The sequence below is a fragment of the Sphaeramia orbicularis genome, chromosome 11, assembly GCF_902148855.1.
Source record: "Sphaeramia orbicularis chromosome 11, fSphaOr1.1, whole genome shotgun sequence".
Classification (NCBI taxonomy): Eukaryota; Metazoa; Chordata; class Actinopteri; order Kurtiformes; family Apogonidae; genus Sphaeramia; species Sphaeramia orbicularis.
The window spans coordinates 44,101,361-44,125,433 of record NC_043967.1 but is presented as its reverse complement, the minus strand read 5'-3'; the positions used below and the strand labels follow the sequence as shown (position 1 = coordinate 44,125,433).

At 35.7% G+C, this 24,073-nt stretch overlaps 1 protein-coding gene across 1 annotated transcript in view; it reads right to left on the bottom strand.

Annotated features, from left to right (window-relative positions):
- The window catches only part of osbpl10a (oxysterol binding protein-like 10a), a 170,650-nt gene extending 155,156 nt beyond the window's left edge, over positions 1 to 15,494 (bottom strand). Inside the window, exon 1 of the mRNA XM_030148247.1 lies at positions 14,873 to 15,494. Coding sequence (XP_030004107.1) covers positions 14,873 to 15,144 — 272 coding nt within the window. The 5' untranslated portion in view covers positions 15,145 to 15,494. The remainder of the gene's footprint in view (positions 1 to 14,872) is intronic.
- Positions 15,495 to 24,073: the final 8,579 nt, after the last annotated feature.

The following is a 24,073-nucleotide window of genomic DNA, read 5'->3' as shown; positions in this document are numbered from 1 at the left end:
TGGGAGAAAGCAGCAGAGTCCTGTCTGGGATTGTTTGAATACGATGGGGAAGATATGAAAAAATAAAACTAAACTAAAACCAAGCATTTAGAAGAAAATGAAAACTAATAAAAACTAGCAAACCTGCTCTAAAAACTAATTAAACCTAACTGAATTAGAGAAAAAAAGTCAAAACTAAATAAAACTAAACTATAATGAAAAATCCAAAACTATTACAACCTTGGGCATTATTGAGCCAGTAAATCTGACAAAATACCACATAACACAGTTATTGCAGGTAGAAAAACATACTTACATACACCGTTACAAAAAATTTGCATGTTTCAGGCATAACCTACAGTCTGAGCAGTGAAGCTGGAGCTCTACTGCATGAATGAAGACATTAATTAATGAGTTTGATGCACGACTCCTTTGATAATTAACAGAATGTCAGTTGATAAATAGTAAAATATTACTTCACTAAGGAAGTTCTGCGAAAACTCTATTTATGCAGAACCGTCTATGTTTATTAACCAAGAACAGATGATGCAGAGCAGACAAACCCAACTAGTATGAGTCACAAACTCAAATTCCTGCAAAAGTGTAACTGGTTCTTTCAGTTTTTTTGGGCGAATAAATGAGAATCCAAAGTAAAGCACTAAGTTTTGCTTCTTCTGTGCTACACCCACCAGAACACACAGTTCTGATCAAAGCAGTGCAGCCCTGCTACTTCACACTGAGCACATCTGCAAAGAAATGATTCATCCTTCACAACAAACTCCCCAAACTGCTCGACACATAAGACGGAAATGTATACCTTTACACATGCAACACATTCAGCCTCTGATTGTACAGTAACGTATAGGAAAATAGGCTTTAGCACAAGATTTCTGTTAACCCAAAATAGTTAACAATTTTTACCGTCTGCTCTATAAATGTGACTACAAACTGATGACAGACTGAATAAAATGTAAATAATATTCATACAGACTGTATTCGTTGCCTGAGGAGACAAACACTAGGGGTTAAACAGTCGTATTTGTCACGACAGCGAGAAAACAAACCAGAGAAACAAGGACTTTTTGGGCCTTGACAAAACTCCCATCTTCACCATCATCACCCTGGAAACCAGCTTCAAGTCTCCTTTCACTGTTTAAAGCATCTGCTCTGCTTCACCAACAAAAACCTTGTTAACAAACTTCAACCTGTGAACACACACTAATATCCAGACGGTGATAATTACACACATACACATGCTGTTATATACACACAAAGTCAATATTTCTGTTTCTCTGCTATTTTTGTGTCTGTGTTAAAAGGATGAGGATGGACGGATGTATTTCGATGTGATTGCTGAAAACATAAATACGTTTACCCAGAGAGTCTACATGCTGTACACTCCAGATCCAACCCATTAATCTGCATATTTTCCGAAATAGAGATGACGCATACACAACAACATGAGTGTCCATGTTCTTCTATCTTTATAAAGACTCATTTGAGTTTGTTCAGATTGAGGACATGCAGTTCCAGGTTAAGTTCGTATTAATTCTTAGCAATAACAATCATTTTTCTTGAATCGAAAATGCATGATTCGTACTTGCATAAATGACATTTTCAGTTTATCAGCGTGGACTGATGATCATTTACAACGCCACTAAAAAAAAAAAATAACTGAAGACACATCATTCCCTCATAACAGAGAAGGAGAAGAAGATAAATATTGTTGTTGAGTAGAGTGAAAGGGGCTGTCATAACCTGCACACATTTATTATTGATTATTATATTTTCCTTTTTACATAAAAGAAGTGGAGATATCAGAGGGATACTCACAATCATTAGCCTCCCAGAACTTATCTCCTATATGACCCTGGGTGTCAAATTTAAGGGAGAATCCCATTCTAAATTAGGCTACATTCAGACTGCAGGCAAATGCGGCCCAAATCCCATTTTTTTTGCCCATATGTGACCTGTATCCGATCTGTTAAAGACAGTTTGAACAGCACAAATCTGACCAAGGGCCACTTTCATATGTGGTCCTAAATCCGATATGTATCCAATATTTTGCAATGTGACTTCAGTCTGAACGACCAGGTAGCATATATCCGACCTTTACATCATTGAAATATGACAAACATCATAACTCTGCATCCTAGGACGAGTAGTGGCAGGACAAACATATTTCCTTCCGTAAACACAGTGCATGCTTGTGTGATCATGTATTACCTCAGGACTCTTTTGCACATGCGCGTCACTTCAGGGTCACATTCAGTTCATACTCAAAACTGATAGAAGTCGCATTTAATGTGTAATATGAACGAGCACACAAAAAAATGGGATTTCACCAAAAAATCTGAATTGTGCATTAAGACGTGCTGTCTGAAGGTAGCCTTAGATTCTAAATGCACCAAAATGTATAAGATTTGATGAATACATTCCCTGAAATGCATGCCTACTTCAGGAATGAAAATGTGAGATTAAGAGTGGGTTTAGGACAAAACAGATTGGGATACAAGTTGTCAGTGCTTCTAAAAACCTAGACAGAAAAACATATTTGGTTGGGATTGGTGTGAATAAATTGATCAGTGTATAGGCCATGTAAAGCCATCTACTATGCCCAATATTTTTATTGATAATATAAAAAATTTAAAAAAAAAACTATACAAAAAAATAAAAAAAAAATAAAGAGCACAACAGAAAGAGGTCTACTGAGGCAAACAGAGAAAAACTGATATAATAGTTTTAAAGGCAACATTTTCCTTAAAAAACACAATATAGTTTTTGTCCAATAATAATAATAATAATAATAATAATAATAATTATTAATCAGCACTTCTAACTCCCTGTGTGGTGGTGTGTTTACCTGCACAGATCCTACCCTGCACCTGTAATTTCTATTTTCTACATCTTCTTTTGCTGTGTTCAGGATGTCATGGAGGCGTGGACCTACACTAGTGTGTTTTTATATCACCTTGAAAGTTCTATGAATGTATGAGTGAAGGTAAAGGTTATGATTAACTCACTGTGGGGATATTCAGCCATCCTAACACCCACTTCTTACTTAGCATTAGCATTAGCACACAGCTCATATTAGAAGCAGTGAGCTGCCATTGAAGGCGTTCAGGGACCAACTTAATTTTTTCATCAGTTCCATGGTCAGGGGCTGTGACAGGTGAATTAACCTATAGATAACCTGTTTTTAATGGTGAGAGAAACCAGAGGATAGAATCAAGAAATAACATTGTATTTTTCTATTTCACACCTTTTTGTCCCTTTCACAGTCTCATGCTCACTTTAGCAACACAAGTGAGAAATAGTGCATTCTTCATTCTACCATTTGGTTTAAATTGTTGTTTTATCAGAAACACAATAAAGTTATGTACCAGCTCTCCACATAATCCATGCAAGCAACAGAAAATTCCATAATTGTCCTCTAATTCTAACATTATCATCACTTTTTTTTTTACACATATATATATGGGTCTTCAGCCCAATGCTTTCTGACAGGATTTTTCTGAAACAGGTTTGGTACAGTCACACTTCTGGCACAAAAACACATCATGTTTGGGACTGAAAAATATAACAAGTGGTGCCATGTACAGCAAACCCCACCCCTCGCACATATTGTAGCTTATTTTGGCATGGATCCAGCTGATGTCATCATGTCTATACATGTGGTGATGTCAGCATATCAGTTGCCTCTATATTATGTGTCAAGTTTGAAGTAAATTGAAACAAAATTGATGTTTTCATAAACATGTGAAATTTCGCCCATTATAAGTAAATTCGAGGAAAAAAAAAAAAAAAAGATTTTAAAAATTCATAAAAAATGTGATTTACTTTTCCCAAAATGTAACCACATCTATTCTGGGTCACTTGCAATCTATAAACCTAATTTGGTATGAATTCAACCAATAGTTTTGCTGCTACAGACATGTGAAATTTTGCCTATTATTAGTAAATGGGAAAAAGATTTTAAAAAATCATAAAAAATTCAAACTTTGACCTACTTTTCCCAAAATGTAATTAAATCTATTCTGGGTCACTTGCAATCTATAAACCCAATTTGGTATGAATTAACCAATAGTTTTGCTGCTATGGTGTTAAAAAACAAACAAACCAAGAAACCAGACCAAAAACAACACCCCTTGCCGCCCCTTCGGGGGGGCGGGGTAATAAATGCACAGCTTCATTGACATAGAAGCCATGGTTACAATGGGAATGATCCAAGAGCATACATGCAGCAGCTGCCTGTGTTAAAGTCCAACAAATAAACTCATTTTAGCAGCTGTTGCTATGGTTTCTATCAGTTATGATAACACTGTAGGCCCTAAACTGTCAATCATGCAACAATAAAACCACTGGCAATATTGTACCTTACACAGGTTTGGCCGATATGAGGCTGGATTCACAGTCTGTAATTTGTGCTCCATGTGACTTTTATAGCAATGCTCCCACTTTTCCAAACTTAGTGGGCATATTTTTTTTTTGCATATTTTTATTGTCAACATTATAGATCAGGGGTGTCAAACTCATTTTAGTTCAGGGGCCGCATTCCTCCCCATATGATCTCAAGTGGGCCAGACCAGTAAAATAATTACAGTGAAAAAAGTAAAATTATATGATGATCAGGTTTAGATCTACAAAGTCTCCTTAAAAATCAACAACTTGAATTGTCTTAAGAAAAACCAGTGCAATTTTAACAATATTCTGCCTCGGTTTATCAGTTTATCATTTACACGTGGATTACAATTGCACAAAACATTGAGTAACAGGCAGAATATTGATAAAATTGCACTGGTTTTTCATAAGACATTTCCGTTTGCTCATATTTGTTTGGGTTTTTCATATTTTTTGTAAAAGTACAGTTTGGTAATGTAAACATTTTCATGTAATTTTACTTTTTTACACCAAAAAAACAGAAAGAATTTGGGTTGTCATTATTTATAGGTTATTATGATAATATTTTACTGGTTCTGACCCACTTAAAATCTAATTGGACTGTATGTGTCTGTATGTGGAACCTGAATTAAAATGATTTTGACACCACTGATTGTTAATATCTTTAGTGTAATTTTTGAATTTCACAAATTCATCCCGCAGGCTGGATTGGACCCTTTGGCGGGCCAGATTTAGCCCCTTGGCTGCATGTTTGACACCTGTGTTATAGATGATCATGCCCAGTTTCAGAAATACATAATTACAGTTGCATGATATAAACAAAAAAATACTCCTAGTACACGTCAGATATGAGTAACCAATATGAAGCAGAACAAATTACTTGCAGGTCATTGAAAGTAGTCCAGCGGGAAAAGAGACTCTCCCTCTGAAATATCTGGTAGGTACATTATTGATTTTTAGGGAATTATAGTAAAGTTAAAGTAGATTTATCCTGAAAGGTCTGGATTTGCCAAAAGGGAATTGTTTGTCAGTGTGGGTCTAGTGTGTGTGAATATGCATGTGTGTGTGTTTGTTAGACGCAAGAATCTGCAACCTGGCACTTTTGCTGCAAACACACACAACACCTACACATCATATAACAGCACTTCACACTGACACATGGCCACCCACTCAGCGGCAGAATTAGCTCCACTCAGGTCTTCTGCCCACTATGACACAACCTGCCAAATACACACGATGTATGTGCTCCTCCACACAACAAATACAGGAATGTGAGTGACGACGTTAATTACTCCAGCACTGTCAGTGCACAGCCTCTTCCTGCAGCCACTTCTATATTTAAACACTGTAGGCACTTACACAGATTAACTGTTTGTAAATGATGAACACAACCTGGGATATGATACTGTACAGGCTCTGCAGATTTAGATAAAAGTCTGACATTATAGACTACAGAAAGGCCAGCCGCTGTCTAACCTTTATATTTACACATCAGATTTGGTGATATAATCATACATTTTCTATGGTGAATATTATATGCGTTTTTATTTTACAACTGCAAGTGGCAAAAATATTAAAGAGCTCACAGATTCAATTTTACATATAACATTTTTTCACTAAAATGCACAAAATATCTTCATCTATATTATATTCACTACTAGAGTGGTTTACACTGATAATGTTTGAAAGAAAAGCAACCTGTGGTGACTTCAAATTCCCACCAGTAGGCGTTAATTTCAAGTTCAACAGCAATTTACAGGGACGTTAACTGACGAAAACCCCACTTTTCATGCAGTGCTATATCTCAAATTATTTATTTTTTTAACTTTATTTATAGATCATTTTAATATTTTAGACAGAGTGATACACAGCATAGGGTATAAAAATAAATAAATAAATAAACATCGATTGTCACACTGTAATGTTAACTCCCTTCTCACCCACCACCCAAGGCCAGTCATTCAAAACCCAAATAAAAAAACAAACAAATAGTTAAAGAAAACAATTAATATAAAAAAATAAAAAAAAAAATTCTAAATATCTTCATATTTACATATCAGATTTGGTGATATAATCATACATCTTTTATGTTGAATATTCTATGTATTTTTATTTTATAACCACAAGTGGCAAAAATATTATAAAAGCTCAGGGACTCCATTTTACATATGACATTTTTTCACTAAAATGCACAAAATATCTTAATCTATATTCACTACTAGAGTGGTTTACACTGATAACTGAAAGAAAAGCAACCTATATCTAGATGGGTTTTTTTTTTTACTTTATTTATAGAACATTTTTAATATTCTAGACAGAGTGATACACAGCATAGGGTATAAAAAAAACAAAATAAACATCAGTTGTCACACCTTAATGCTAACTCCCTTCTCACCCACAACCCAAGACCAGTCATTCAAAACCCAAATTTTAAAAAAACAACAACAAAGAAATAAGAATAAGAAAACAATTCAACTAAAAAAAAAAAAAAAAAAAAAAAATCTAAATATCTTCATATTTACATATCAGATTTGGTGATATAATCATACATTTTCTATGCTGAATACTATATTTGTCTTTATTTTATAACCGCAGGTGGCAAAAATGTTAAAGAGCTCAGGGACTCCATTTTACATGTGACATTTTTTCACTAAAATGCACAAAATGTCTTAATCTATATTCACTACTAGAGTGGTTTACACTGATAATAACTGAAAGAAAAGCAACCTATGTCTAGATGTATTTTTTTTTTTTACTATATTTATAGAACACTTTAAATATTCTAGACAGAGTGATACACAGCCTAGGGTATAAAAAACCCAAACAAACAAACATTGATTGTCACACCTTAATGCTAACTCCTTTCTCACCCACCACCCAAGGCCAGTCATTCAAAACCCAAATAAAAAAAACTAAGAAATAAGAATAAGAAAACAATTCAACTAAAAAAAAAAAAAAAAAAAAAAAAGAAAGATGTATACACACAAACATATATAAATTAGAAATGAATGAATAATATTGAATAAAATAAATAACGAAAAGTAAATAAATAAGTACACATATCCTATATCTCAATTTTATCCAGTTAAAAAATAATTACCGATTATTTTTCATCTTCATGTCAGATTTTCAGATTCACAGGACTGTGTTAAAAAACAATAGGTTTTTTGCCAGCTAATTAAAAGTTCAACAGTATCCACACAGTGATACTAAAAAGATCATTGTTGCTTCTCAGTTTCCAAGGCTACACATGATGACTGTGTGCATGATAAGAACACTGTGAGCTTTAACATGTATTTGTTCAATAAACTACTGTGTTTTCTGCTTTCCTCTGTGATAGACATATTTATATCTTTGAACATGAGTAGGAAAGTAACATGCTGGTGGTGAGTTTGAAAAAATAGACACAGGTGTGTAGCATAATTGTGTTGGACAGCAGGAGATGGAATGGTTCTTATCACTGAAGTAAAATAAAAACAAGTATGAGCAAAGGAAACCATGATTATCTGTCTACAACTGCAGGAATAAGAAGTGAACACTGTAAAATTATGGACTAATATATTTGTTTAAAGTAAAAATTTGGCCTCTAAACAATGCCAGTACCAATGTGTTTCTTTTTTTCTTATTTATTCCCATTTTATAAACACAAAACAAAGAAATCTAATGGTTTCAAGTCTTACATTAGCACAAAGTCAACAATAGAAACTGTAAGAAATAATCTTTACTGTCATACGACAAACAGCCACTGCCATCGGTGAATGTTACTGGGCTGATACCAATAGCCCCTTTCCCACCAACATTTCCAGGACCTTATTTACCTGGGTAAAATAATTCCTGGTAATCTGTGTGGTTTGCGTTTTCACCGCACCTCTAAGTTCCTGGAAATTTTTTCAAATCAGGATATGTTGTTTTGAGTCACCAACTCAACGTCCTACTGAAATATATTTAAGCATATTCAGTAAATATATTTGATGAGGTCCAGGGTCTTTTGGGTGTTTTTACTGAGTATGTTCTTAGCGTATTCGGATGGACAGACAGATGATTACAATACCAGAGTGTATTCGACAAATGGAAGTCATTGTCCGTCCACTTCTTGGAGCTAGTCTTGTTTTGCTCCATTTTCCAAATGATCAAAATCCAAATGAAGTGAAACTTTAGAAATAGAATAAACAAGTTACAGCCACACACTAGCTATCGTTGGTGGACATAAGTGCAACGCTGCAAGTGTGTTCCACTAATCATCATTCTTTTTTCAGGGAAAGTTTAAGACCCTATCCACAAAAGTTCTGTATCAGATAGGCCTTTCATCCACATGAAGCCAGAGTTTTCAGTCACTGAATCCACAATTTTTCGAAACCAGGTCCCAGAGTGGATACATTTGAAAACACCGGTTTCACGTCTTCATCTGTAAAACCAAACCACAGCTTTTCTAAAACGATGATGTCATAGCCCCACCTCTCTAACCTGTCACCCCTGAAGCAAGACGCCACTTCACAACAACAACAACAATGGCGGACCACAGAGTAGTGTTTGTACTTACTGGAAAAACTGAATCCAAATCTTTGGCTACTCTTTCATTACAATGATCAACAAACAACCATAGCTAACAATATTTACTGCATGCTCTTGGATCTACCGTGAAGAGGGGCAACCAGGAGGAAATATTGGATCAGCCCCAGTAGAACCAAGTAAACTTTATGCACATGCTCCATGTCTTCTCCGTTTTTTGTGAGAACATTACAACACCACATACAGGCCTGACATTTGTACTACATCCTTTTCAGTCATTTTCAGCGGTTTTGTGTGGACGCAGATATTTCCTGAAAAGACTCCATGTTTATGGAGCACATTTTTGAAAACGACAAAGAAAAAGATCGGATAGGAAAAGATGCAGTTTCGTGTGGACATGGCACTAGAATTTATTTACTCCAACACTTTTATTCCCACCATTCCGAATCATTACTCACTGGAGGCTGCAAAGTTAGCGATAATTACCTCCGCCAAGGAGGTTATGTTTTTGCCAGGGTTTGTTTGTTTGTTTGTTTGTTTGTTTGTCTGTTTGTTTGTTTGTCTGTCCGTTAGTGTGCAACATAACTCAAAAAGTTATGGACAGATTTGGATGAAATTTTCAGGGTTTGTTGGAAATGGGATAAGGAAGAAATGATTAAATTTTGGTGGTGATCGGGGGTGGGGGGGCCCACGGGGGGGGCCACTGATCAGCCTTGGCGGAGGTCTGCGCTCTCCGAGTGCTTCTAGTTGGTTCCTAATTTCAATATAAATTGTTGGGTTGGAAGGGGTGGAGCTGACACATTTAAACACAATACAGCAAACAAGTTTTAGCAACATGACTTAAACTTTTTGAAAACGACAAAGAAAAAGATTGGATAGGAAAAGATGCGGTTTCATGTGGACATGGCCTGAGGTTGAGAGAAAGTTGTTTACCTGGGTAACTTCTGTGGAAATGCACCACGGTTTTTTTTCAAAATCTAGAGTAAATTGAACGTTTCTACACTGAAAAAGGGGCTACCGCGGTCCGTCCCTAACTAACAGTACCGCCTGTCAAAAACACACTGTAGTGTTTCAACATCGGGCCAATTAGTCACAATAGGCTACTCAGTTTCAAGCCACATTTTTTGGATGCCTCCCTATCTGTGTCTACACATTTACCCAGGCTAGAGGCAGTGGAAACGGCTCGGGTCAATGAACGAAAAGGAATCTGTGGAAAGCTAAACCACCGCCTTCAGGAACATTGAAACTGAAACAGGATCACTAATATCCCCACTAAGACCTGAATCCACTGTTGGAGAGTCACTGGTAACAGGTTAGTACCCTCCTGATCAGACTAATTGTTGTTTTTATGTGTTTGTGAAGTATGCAAACAGATTTACTTTGCTTTTTATCATTACTTTTATGTCTCTTTTATCCTACACTGTTTTAATTCCTGTAGCTGCATATCAGGATACAGGACGGAGCCTCATGTCAGTGTAATGCGAGAACAGCTTCCCACCCCACCCTACTTTTATACTGTAAAGCTCAGATCTCTTACACATTATGGCAGTGTTTTCAACCTTGGGGTCGGGACCCCACGTGGGGTATCTGAAATTCAAATGGGGTCACCTGAAATTTCTAGTAATTGATGAAAAAAGAAAATTACAAAAAAAAAAATATGAGGAGTTGATAGAGATGATCACAATCCATAAAAGACATGACAAACTGTGAAGCTGAAACTGAAGCACTGTGGTTCTGTTTATCTGTCAAATGTTCATTGTAATCGGTTTCAGATGCTGCAGCTCTTTCATAATTCATAGTTTGAATTCTTGTTTGTTCAGTATTAATTGTCAGCCTTGTAAATCCAAGCTGGACTGACTGTACATATCCTGACCAAGGAAAATCAAATTCTCACTTTGTGCAGTAATCTACACCTGGCTTTACTGCCTCCGTCCACAATAATATACATTATATAGACTAAATGTCCTCTAAAATTAACGTTTATTAGCAACATAGTACAGCAAACGATAACATGATCAAAAACAAATTCATTTTAGCAAAAAAAAAAGTCTCGGTTTTGAATGTCTGGGGTCGGCAGAAATTTGTGATGTTAAAATGGGGTCAGGAGACAAAAAAGGTTGGGAACCACTGCATTATGGTCTATTCTAACAAGTTACTGATTCCCTCTTCTTTGCAGCTCTAAGATCAGGACACTATTTATTTATTCAACACTAAGATATAGTTTCATTACCAAATTCCACTGAACTTGCAGACTAGAGAAACTGCATGATTTATGATGAAATTCTCAAGAACAGCCTTTCAATTCCTCTTAAAACGATGTCGAAATACACCCGCACCACAACCAGATGTTTTTGGGGTTGAGAACAAATGTAGGTTAAATAAAACTCACAGTCTTTAACATGCTTCTTTTAATTCTGCTATGGTTCAGTGATGGTTAAAAACTGAGTAAATCAGACAAGACAGGGAGTGACCCCATAAATGCTGCATGAAGTACAGCCACACGGTACCACACTGCTGTGAGCTCCACAGTTGATGCTGAGCTTTTCTTTGCTTCACGATGAGAGGAGCTACAGTGATTCTGGATTAGCAGAATTTGAGGAGATGTAATCACACGGTGCCCCCGCAACATTAGCTTAAAGCGACAAAATAAGGCAATATGGGATTATCAGGCACAAAAATGACCCGTGACAGGAACGCACACAGTGAATGGTCAGCAGATAGGCTCAGCACTTATGGAATACAGCCCAAAAATAGAGCATAAAGCACAAATGTCCTTAGTTACCAATGCAACAGTAAGTATTTATAACTCCTTTTTGTATCGTCAATTGTGTTCAAGAGCCTGACTGGACTACACTGAAAAGTTTTTATCACTGTTTATTATAATATTCTCTACATTTTGCTGTAAAAGTGTTTAATTTATTGACTATGTAGAAATTCATAGGTTCTCAGAGTAAATGGAAATATTATTATATCAAAATAGAGTTTTTTTTTTTTCAGGAAAATATATCATTAACCAAACATAAAAACAAGCTGAAACCACTGTCATGTGTCAAACTATGTGGGTTTTATTGGAGAAAATAAACGTGTGTTCATGTTCACTATGGAGCCTCTGAACATCCAAATGGCTGAGAAGGAGCTGAGAAACGGCATTTTAACTGAATTATTTAACTGTATTGATAGGATTTGTGGTTCAAAAGTTATTACATATTTTAGATCAGTGGATGCTTTTGGTTGCTGGCGGCTGTTTAGGTTTTTAAGGGTTAAACAAGTGGTAGGTTTTACTGTTTTATGGCACGGTATGTGTTTTAGGAGCATCTGGTGTAAAAGTGCACTGATCCTGAAGGCTACTATAGAGGCTGATGGTCTAATATCTATGAGTTTTTCACTGTTTTTAACTGGATGCACAAAACAAGACTTTTAATTACAGATATACTGACTGTAGATATCTGCAGAACGTGGCACCAATAGTGGCTGATGGATAATATTTACTTCTTTTTTGTTTGTTTTACATCTCATTTGCATCCATGCATAGGTTTTGGGTTATTTTTAATTTTTAGATCCCAAAATAAAAACTGCACCTTCAACCTCCCTCTGGATGTTAAGTGTCAAAAACTGTTGTTACCTACTGACAATATCCTTTGAGTGGATAATATCAACTCATTAATGAGCTATCTGCTTTTTCCTGCATCAAATTATCATATACCAGCCTTTTAAAAACCATTACTTTTAATTTTAAAGACACCACTTTGACATCTGGGATATTACAAGTGTAATTCACTGATTTACAATATTTAAAACAGTAAATTAATAACAGAGGACAGACAAAATATTGATACTGGAATGTATTGTATTGAATTGACAGTGAAATTGTGATAAAGAGGAACTAAACTAAGGTGAGGCACTTTTTAGACCACATTTAATTTCTTTTGTTACGTTCAGTGAAAGTGACAGAAGTGCAGAAATGCACAGTTCCTGTTTTTGTCTTGAGTGAATTTGCTTCTTCAGTTACACAGACATCCTGATGTATCATACATTAATGTCTTAGAATGTATTAAGTATCACAGATCCAATGTATTGTGATATCTGTATTATTCCCTCCCAGAAGTAATAGAAAAAAGATCATATTAGATAGATTAGACAATAAAAATAACGACTGTCTGTACTGTCTTTAAATGGCTAAAGGTCAGAGAAACTCCAACAATATCAACTAAAAACTGCAGAATGTGTGCAGTAAATTACTAAAAGCTGGACCACATGGAAAGATTTTACCCCTAAATGGTTAAGTAATGCAAAATCATGTCAAGCATCATAATATCTCGTGATAATAATGAATATGACTGATGGGTTTGATAAACACAAACAGGATCAGGGGCCACATGCAGCCCATTTTGAACTCAAGTGGGTCAGACCAGGAAAAGAAGTGAAAAAAGTCAAATTACATTATGAAAATGTTTACATCTACAAACTATCTTTTAAAAAATGTGAATTCTGTGAACAACCTGAAATTCCTTAAGAAACATAAGTGTAACTTTAACAACGTTATGCCTCAGCTTATCATTAACACATGTATTTTACATCGTATAGATCACAGTGGATCTACAAATACACACAACATGTAATTTTCTGTAATTTTTCTTTTTTGTAAAAGGATAGTAAATGCTAACTTTTTAATATAATGTTTCTACACTAAGACCAATACAAAAATTAGGACTCGTCATTACTTTTTATTCTTCTAATTTATTATGTATTGTGCATTTGCTCTTGAATTCTATTTTTATTCTTATATCAACTCAGTTTGTCATGCTGCTGCTGCTGCTACACTACAATTTGGCAGTTTGGGATCAATAAAGTCTATCTATCTATCTATCTATCTATCTATCTATCTATCTATCTATCTATCTATCTATCTATCTATCTATCTATCTATCTATCTATCTATCTATCTATCTATCTATCTTTTCATGGTCATCAGATATGACCTACTTGAACGTTCAGAGGCATTCAGAGCTGTCTTCTACAATATTGATTCACAAGTAAAATCCATGAAGTTTGATGAATGACAGTAGATGGAGACACTTGGTATATGTTCAGTTAATGATATTTTTTACTGAAAAAGTCACTTTTTCTTCAGTTTTCTCTGTTTTTGATAGACTAATACTCAATTTTAATCTGAGCTTTTATGAACATCTACATGATCAGTAAGTTGCAGATAGGAAAATACATGATTTTCACTGGAAAAAGGCAAAATGCAGAGGATAATATTATAATAAATGATGATAAATCACTTAAGAAAGGTTAAATACAGAGAAAAATTAATTTGGAAACTGCCACAAAAGTAGCACTGGGTCTTTATGGGTTAAAGTGTTTTGATGAATTGAATCAGTTTGAATTTCCCTCAGGATTAATAAAGTATCTATCTATCTATCTATCTATCTATCTATCTATCTATCTATCTATCTATCTATCTATCTCTTATAGGTTATCATGATGGTATTTTACTGGTCTGATCCACCTTAAAATCAAATTGCTCTGTATGTGACCACTGAACTAAACTGAATTTGACAGTTTTTATCTATCAGTGTTTTTTTTGCACAGACCGGATTGGACCCTTCAGCGGACCAGTTTTGGTCCATGTCCCTTATGTTTGACCCCCCCCTGCTCTAAACACTTCAGAATGTGCATTAAACTGCTCCCACTTTAATCTACAGACTTTTGAACTAATTCTGTGCATATTAATACTTCTTTGCCTCATGCAAACTCAGTTTTCAGACTTTCTGGTGTTTGCAGACTTTCATGCATGTGCTGGGGTTTAAAGCCCTCACTCCTCCTCCTCCTCCTCTTGTTCTTCCTCCTCCTCACTGTGACGTGGAGGGTAGAAGTGCAACGTGGACGGGGCAAATAACAACACGAAGTCATCTGACACATGAAGTGAAGGTGAATCCATATTCCTCCACCCCCCCCCCCCACCCCCCTGTGCTCCTACCTGTTCTGCCAGCCTTGGAGCAGGTTGGTGTATTTGCTCAACACTCCTTCCAGCTGCCTTCTGCGGCTCTGCTGCTGCTGCTGCTGCTGCACATTCATGCTGTTCCCCACCAATGCGCCCCTGACGCCCCCCGCTCCGGCCGGGCCGCCCAGGGAGCCGGAGCCGGGGCTGTGCGACCCGGTCCGGGCTGGTTTCCTTGACGACGAGTTCCCCCGGTCCGTGGAGTTGGGTTTGTTGGTCCCGGGATGCGGACTGCAGAGCGTCTTATCCATCCTGGCGACGGGACGGAAAGCAGCAGCAGGAGGAGGAGGAGGAAGAATGGGGGAGGAGGAGGAGGAGGAGGAGGAGGAGGAGGAGGAGGAGGAGGAGGAGGAGGAGGAGGAGGAGGAGGAGGGGACAGGGATGGACCACAAGCAGCAGCAGCAGCAGCAAAGATTTCAGCAGAACATAAGTGGAAAACAAGGCGATGCGCGTGTGCTGCCTTAAAGCTGAGGCTGGGGATGCGCGTGGACTGTGCCGCGCCGTGGATTTCCGCGTCCCTCGGCGCGTGACAAAGCGGACATATTCCTCGGTGGTGCGTCCGTCCTGCTCTCTCCACTGCAGTGTTCGGCTGTTCTGGCACACTGAGTCTCCTCCAGCGTTTTCCTGGTGGGAAGGGAAAGCACAGACAGACCCTCCCACTCTACTCTGGACCAGCCCCCGGATATTACAATGCAATACTGTTCCACACATCATCACAAGCTCAGAAAAAGTCCACGAACACACACACACACACACACACACACACACACTCAAAAGCCCAGCAGGAAAGACTTAGATGAGTCATACAACAGGCTGTGGTGAAATGCATTGTTTTATTTTGCCTCTCTGAGGTTTTCCTTTCACAGGCTCATGCAGCAGTCTGTTACACAAACCATATGAAATATTATAAACCAACTATATCCTTCTGAGACCCAACAATGCATTTTTGTCCTTTGTAGGGAGCAAGAATTTGACAGCTTTACCTAGATAAAAAATAATAATAATAAAAGCAATGTTCGCTGCAAATGACATTCCATAAAAAAAAATGGATAAATAAAAAAATATATATCTGAAAGAATTGTTGTGTGTTGCTGTTCCCAATCAAGACAATTATTTAATGCAAAAAAAAAAAAAAAAGCTAAAATATAAGTGACTCAAAGTCATACCCCTCCTTCAAATCACAACTTAAATATTGAATGAAGGAAAACCAAGCCTGTGACCATCAGTAGATTGTCCTCACTGTGTTGTACTGTGTGTTTTTATAATGTTTTTCCTTTTTGTCAACTGTCTTTTTATGATGTGTTTTATAACGTTTTGCCTTTTTGTCAGCTGTCTTTCCTGTCACCTGCCCAGGGACTACAGATGGAAATTAGCACTGCTGCTACAATCTGGCATATTTACAGCTGCAATTGTTGTAGATGTTCATTAATATGCACTGACCCTAATGAATAAATAAATAAATAAATAAATAAATAAAAATAAATAAATGAAACATTTACTTTCCTGGGTTTCATTAGGATATGAATACATGTCCCTAAATGAATACATCGTATCTGACATGTCAACTATCTAACACAGGACTGTCAAACCCATCGTAGTTCAGAGGTCACATACAGACCAGTATGATCTCAAACAGGTCAGACCAATAAAATAATAACAGAATAACCTAGAAACAATGACAACTGCAAACTTTCCTTTATGTTTTAGAGCAGGGGTGTCAAATTCATCACTAAAATAATAAAATAACATGATATATAAATAATGTCAGTTCCAAAATGTGTATGTCTAACTATGTTTTAGAGTGAAAAAGTTCAATTACATTATCAAAATGTTTGCATCTACAAACTATCCTTTTAAAAAATGTGAAAAACATGAAAAACCATGAATAAAATTAAATTAATTCAGGAAAAAAAAGTGTAATTTTAACAATTTATGCCATTATTTAGCCTCAGCTTCTCATTTTCACATGTTCAACGTACAGATCACAGTGGATCTACAAATACACAAAACATCTAATAACAGACAGAATATTGGTAAAATTATTCTTAATTCTCTTAAGACATTTCAGGTTTTTCATATTTGTTCGGGTTGTTCACATTTTTTGTAAAAGGCTAGTTTGTAAATGTAAATGTTTTTGTGAAATTTTGCTTTTTTTTACACTAAAACAAAAGAAAATTTTGTGGTTTTCATCATTTATAGTTTATTATGTTAGTACTTTACTGGTCTGACCCACTTTAGATCAAACTGACCTAAAGTTATTTTAACATCCTTGATTGTTAATATCTTCAGTCTAATTTTTGTATTTCACTAATTTATCCCACAGACTGCACATGACCCGTTGGTGGGCCGGTTTTGGCCCCTGGGCCGCATGTTTGAGACCCCTGTTTTAGACTGAAAAAAGTAAAAATTCATAACTATCACAAACTATCCTTTAAAAAATGTGAATAACATGAACAAATTTAAATTTATTGAGAAAACTAAGTGTAATTTTAATGTACATGACAATTTACAGATCACAATAAATCTACAATGACACAAAACATTTAGTAACTGACAAAATATTGTTAAAATTGCACTTATTTCTCATAAGACATTTCAGATTGTTTATATTTGTTTAGGTTATTTGCATTTTTTCCTGAAAGGATAGTTTGTAATTATAAACATTCCCCTACAATGTTTTTACACTAAACAAATGCCAAAAATAAATAAATAAATAAATGTGGTAGGAGAAAAAAATTTGTTAGTGGGACAGTTCATGTCTTCTAATTCTGGAATGTCCTCTAAATAAATTCATTATTGAATTAAGCTAAATTTACCTGTTAATAAACTGTTGAACACCTTATAGGGATTATAGTCCCAGAGCCAGAGGATGTATCAGATCCTTCTAAGTACAAATAACACTAACAACAAACACCACATTGTAAAACAAACAAACAAACAAACAAACAAACAAACAAAACTCAGCAACAAAAATCATGCATTCAAGTCTGACTTAAGTATCATCAGCAAAATGAACTTAAAATGGAAATAAAACGGTCTTGTGTTTTATTATTCATGTCACTGCTGCATTAAAGCTGCAGTGATTGATTTTTATCCACACTGGGCCAAGCCTCCATAATTACCTTCCATCATATTGTGTCTGAAGAGTCTGAGAGGACATGAAACTTCTGCATCTGTGTTTTCAGGCTGTAGGAAATCTACCTGTGATGCCCTGATATTGTCTAATCCCGTGCATTTTCATGCAGAGGGTTAAATGCATGATTTACAGCTGTAATTACCAATCATTGATCAAATTCTGCATAAAAAAGGTCAAGTCTTCTAGCAGGAGGAAGGTCTGTATTATCACATTCTTGCATTTTACCCATGATTTCAGTTCCTGTTGCATTAAGTGTTTGCTTTATGCATTTTTATAAAGATGTAAAAGCTTAATGTGGCTTTGGTATGAGGGGAATTTTCAACCCATAAAGGAACACCTAATATTTCAGTTGATCATAATCTCACAAAAATCAACACATTTTGGGATATGAACACAGTTTCTGCTGGACATGAAAGGGATGAAATAGTGTCAATGAAATAACTGAAGTATTGTGCAGAGTATTGTGTTGTTTAAACATGAACATGATTATTTCAGGTCTGAAAAATCTGCATTTTTGTTATTTTGACCATATTTTAATGCATTTTACACAGTTTATAAAGTATAGTTCATTTTATTTGAACACACACAAATTAAAACCACAGGTCTCTTTTTTTTTTTTTTTCCACAGCTGTGTTTGTGACTCAAGTGGCATCCAGATTAAAACCCCACACTGTGAATAATGAGCATGAGGGATGCAGATAAAAAAGGGTCATTTTTTCCATATCATATCTGTGGAACGTCTCTCAATAGGAAAATATGCGTCTGCTGATGACAAATATGGGCCTTTTGATTTGGTTTATCCGCAGTATTTTAATAGAATTACAGAGTGAACGTTAATGCAGCTCAATAGCTCAGCTTTTTAGGACAACTCAGAGACTCTCACCAAAAATTAGGATCTGAACAACACCTGGGTCAAGTACCGAAGCTCATCTGGTGAAGAAGAGCTTTAAGTAGGATCAAAAGGTCTGGAACAACTGTGGACCAATCCTTAGACCTTCATTTTTAAAGGGGCTATATATAGTATTTCTACTTTCATTACTTTATTTTTTGTTGTTGTTTTGGATTCTGTACAATACAAAAATAAAGGACATTTGGGATACATTAACCATAAAAGACCTTTGTGACTAAGAATTAGTTTTAGTAATGTGTATGGAGCTAATTTGGGGCCATAAGTTTAGTAAATGAAAAAATTTGAAAACGAAAAAAAAATCTGAAAGTGAAAAAATAAGATTTGAAACTGTAAAAAATAAGATCTGAATCTGAAAAGATAAAACATGCAACTTAAAAAAAAAACAAACCTCAAATATATGAAAGTGAAAAATGAAAATAAATAATTTATTCAAAAGAATTACCAAAGGGAATCAAAATTATATTTAACCTGAAAAAAACTTTTCATACACTTATTTTTAATTTGAATACATTGTTGTATTTTTCAAAAGTCAAGATCAAATCTTAAATTTTCAGTTTCAAATTTTATTTTTTCATGTACAAAACTTATGGCTCTAAATTGGCTCCATAAATGTGCCATTGAAATAAAAATGGTCTGTTTCTCCCATTTATCATAACACTGCTCTTCTGGAGTCTTCAATCTATGGGTCAGAATTAGAGCTGCACAATATATCATTTGAGTATTGTCATCACAAAATACGTGTCCCATCGCTGGTGCTGCAATGTAGGAGGTAAATGAACTCAACATGTTCTCATCTAATTTCATCTTGGGTACCTGACACACACTGTGCACAGCCATCCACCAATTACAATCATTCTTAATCAGTTTGCCGAAGCAGACCACGCCCCTGCACATGGAGTGAATCGCTGGTAACAACATCAAAAAAGGAGCAACAAACAGGAGGATATCACCAAAAACTAAGACTTGGTGCCAAAAAGAAAAGCAACATCAGTTATCTGGAATTATTTCAGCTACAAGAAGGACGATACTGAAACACGTGTTCTATGTCAACAGCGTCTTCCACTTGTCGACACAACGAGAGGAAACAACAAATTTGTTTGACCATTTACGTCGGCACCATGCAGCTGTTATATCCTCCTGAGTAGTTTTTCATATCGCAGGGTTAAAAAAATCATAATATCAGTTTTTTCCAATATTCTGCAGCGCTAGTCAGAATCTCCATCTCAAATATTCCTATCACAATTTGTAGCCAGTCGTTAGTTGTAGGTGGTTCTAATCTGCACCATTTTTTTGTAATAGCCTTTGTACAGGCTGCTAATAGTATATTAAACAAATATCTATCATTTTTAATTATATTATTACCAAAAATACATCCAAAACACATCACCAAACATGTTTTAGATCAGTGGTTCCCAATGTTTTTTGGCTCGTGACCCCATTTTAACATCACAAATTTCTGGCAACCCCAGACATTCAAAACCGAGACTTTTTTTTTGGCTAAAATGAATTTGTTTTTGATCATGTAATAGTTTGCTTTATTATGTTGCAAATAAACAAATTTTAGATGACATTTAGTCTATATAATGTATATTATTATGGAAGGAGGCAGAAAAGCCAGGTGTAGATTTGTGCACAAAATCAGAATTTGATTTTCCTTGGTCAGGATATGTACAGTCAGTCCAGCTTGGATTAACAAGACTGACAATTAATACTGAACAAACAAGAACTCAAACTATGAATTATGAAAGAGCTGCAGCATCTGAAACCGACCACAATGAACATTTGAAAGATAAACAGAACCACAGTGCTGCTGTTTCAGCTTCACAGTGTCATGTCTTTTATGGATTGAGATTGTCTCTGTGAATTCATCATAAATTTTTCTTAGTAACTTGTTTATTTTTATTTTTTTAATTACTAGAAATTTCAGGTGACCCCATGTGGGGTCCCGACCCCAAGGTGGAAAAACACTGTTTTAGGAATGGGCTCTCTGCACAGCCCCGCTACTTTCTGAACTTCAGGTGGGTCCTTTATTTTCTGTCTTTCATCATTGGACACACTGATTAATGCAGCTGTGCCTAATTAATCAGTAGTCACAGCTAGAAGTAGCAGACACACCTGGATTAATCAGTGTGTCCAATAATGAAAGACAGGAAATAAAGGACCCACCTGAAGTTCAGGAAGTAGTGGAGCTGTGTATGGAATCCATTGTATAACCCAGTATCTTAACAATTGTTGAATATACATGATCCCAAAATGATGCAAGTTTAGGACATAACCAAAAGACATGGACATGATTTACACTGACATCCCCACATTCTCTCCAACAAGGCTGAACTCTGGACACATATTTAGCTGTAATTTTAGGAGTTATGAAAAATCTAATGATGTTTTTCCAGCAGTATTTCTACTTTCAAACATAAAAAATGACTATATTCTAAATTATATATGAATATATTTACACCAACAGACCAATGGATTTATGTGACCACTAGAGGGAGTAGTGAGTCGTTCTGTCGGTCTCCAATGGTGAGAAAAACTAACATCACATTACCTTTGACCAAAGCATCAGAAAACATAACCTCCTTGGCGGAGGTAACTAGAAGCACTCGGAGAGCGCAGACCTCCGCCAAGGCTGATCAGTGGCTCCCCCCGTGGGCCCCCCCATGCCAAGGAGGTTATGTTTTTGCCAGGGTTTGTTTGTCTGTCTGTTTGTCTGTCCGTTAGTGTGCAACATAATTCAAAAAGTTATGGACAGATTTTGATGAAATTTTCTGGTCTGCGCCCCCCCCCCCCCCCCCCCCCCCCCCGTGGGCCCCCCCACCCCCGATCACCACCAAGATTTAATCATTTCTTCCTTATCCCATTTCCAACAAACCCTGAAAATTTCATCCAAATCTGTCCATAACTTTTTGAGTTATGTTGCACACTAACGGACAGACAAACAGACAGACAAACAAACAAACCCTGGCAAAAACATAACCTCCTTGGCGGAGGTAATGATCAGATGGGATGAGGACCATAAAGAAACAACTTTTAGAGTCAAAGAAAGTGACAAAGTGATCAAATTTAGAACCACTGTTGAGTTTGATACTGAAATGGAAGAGTTTCTTCTACACTGGTGAGTTTGATTCCGAGGCTTATGAAGTTCTAAATTTGTTATGGGATATTATTATCTGTGTTAAGTTGCCTTATTATTTTTTATTATTAGGATAATGAATAATAATAAACGGCAACTTCATTTGTTGAGGGTTCAGACTAAACTGTGACAGTTCTGACTTTGGATGATTCCACACAGATCCTTAGTGCAGCTATTGTTTTCTATCTATAAACAGAGGTGAGCTAAGCTAACAGAGCTATAACGTAAACTATTAGCTGCTACAGCACGTGAAGATTATAGGACAAGTGTTTTTTTGACCGACTGTTAAAATAAGTGCCTATAAGCCGTAATACCATAATACAGATGTGTGTAAACTATGAACTTTACACTTTATTCAGTGAGTGAAACAGTCTATGGATACATAGTGTTTATTCATTGGTGGTTTTGTTCTAAAGTGTGTTCTGTTACATAACTTCCCCCTACAGTTGAGAATTTATTATATCAGTACCACATATAACTCCTTTATATGTGGTACTGATATTCCCTTTATCACGATGTGTTCAGAGTCAGAATTACGAAACATAAAGATAAACATATAGTATGAAAACTGAATCATAAATCTAAACTGTCAGTATCATTATATGAATAAGCAGATATTTTATATATACAGCTCTAAAGTCGTATAATGAAAAACATTTCCTGTTGAACATAGGGTGTATTTTTCATCAACGTGTTTGTGAAGCCGACTCACCAGGATGAAAAGGACACATTAATGAGGGCCCGTCTGAGGAGCATTGAAGCCTATTAAGAAAGGGCAGTGATTGCGCGGAACAATCGAAGACATGCCTCGATGATTCTCTATAGGACACGGAGCAGGGATAGATGCTTGTCAGCCACAAAGCAGAGATCAATAGAAGAGCGTAAGGAAAAAAATCCCTGCTCAACAGGGAGTCAGTGGTTTGCTAAAAGCTTGTGCTGAGAGTCAAACTGGGGTCAGCCGCATTTCATTATGAGAGGTCAGACCTGTTTGACTTTATGGCTGTTGTTATTAACTTGCAATTTAGTACGTATATGAATTGCAGGGATGGGAATTACTCATAGAACATCATTAGCATAAATCTAAACCCTTTTCATTGACTTCATTGCTGTCCTGTCATAATCTACACTGTAAAAAAAATGCCTTGAAATAAGAAAAATAATCCCTTAAATGAGGTTAAAATCATGTATTTCAAGCCAAAAAATCTGCCAATGGGGTAAATATTTTTTTCTTGGTATAAATTCTCTAAATTAGCATGACATTCTTGCCACTAACATTCTTACAACTAGGCTAATTTTAACTCAAAATAAGATCATAAAGCTCATATTCAGTAGTGATGGAATTCTTTTTACTATCTGTGGCATAATCGATTCATTTGATTCACATTCATTAATTAATTCATTTTTGTCATGTTTTAAGCCTGTAGACAATAAATCGTTTTAAAAAAAGTTAATTACTATTATTTCTTAAGATTCTTAAATTGAAAAGTTGTGCAAGTGGTTTCAGTCTTAAACTAAGGAAAACTATCTTGATCCTTTGCTAAGATAATTTGCGAAATATTGCCATATCTTGTTACTAGTAAAGTCTGGCTTGATATTAGCTGGAAAATCTTATTAAGAAAAAGTTAGATTAAAAAAAAAAAAAAAAGAGTAGTTTTCTTATATAAAAAAAAAATCTTGGCAAGCTTATTTAGATAAAAACACAAAGACAAAAATTTGAAGAAATAAGGCTTTTTTCTCTGTCTTATAAATCATTTTTTGCAGTGTATTTGCTTGGATATTATGATATCCTTATTTCGCTTCTATGAATTAACCCTTAATAGTTCACTCATAGAAATACTCTGAAATTCAAAACATCAAATTTAGTGCATTATTGGAGGACATAAGACTTTATTACTTTTGAGAAATTTTTCAATATTTTTTATTATTATGTAGAAAATCAAGGTTGATGAAGTTACCATATTTGGTTCCTTATCCATAAGTGACAAAAAGAGAAAAAAA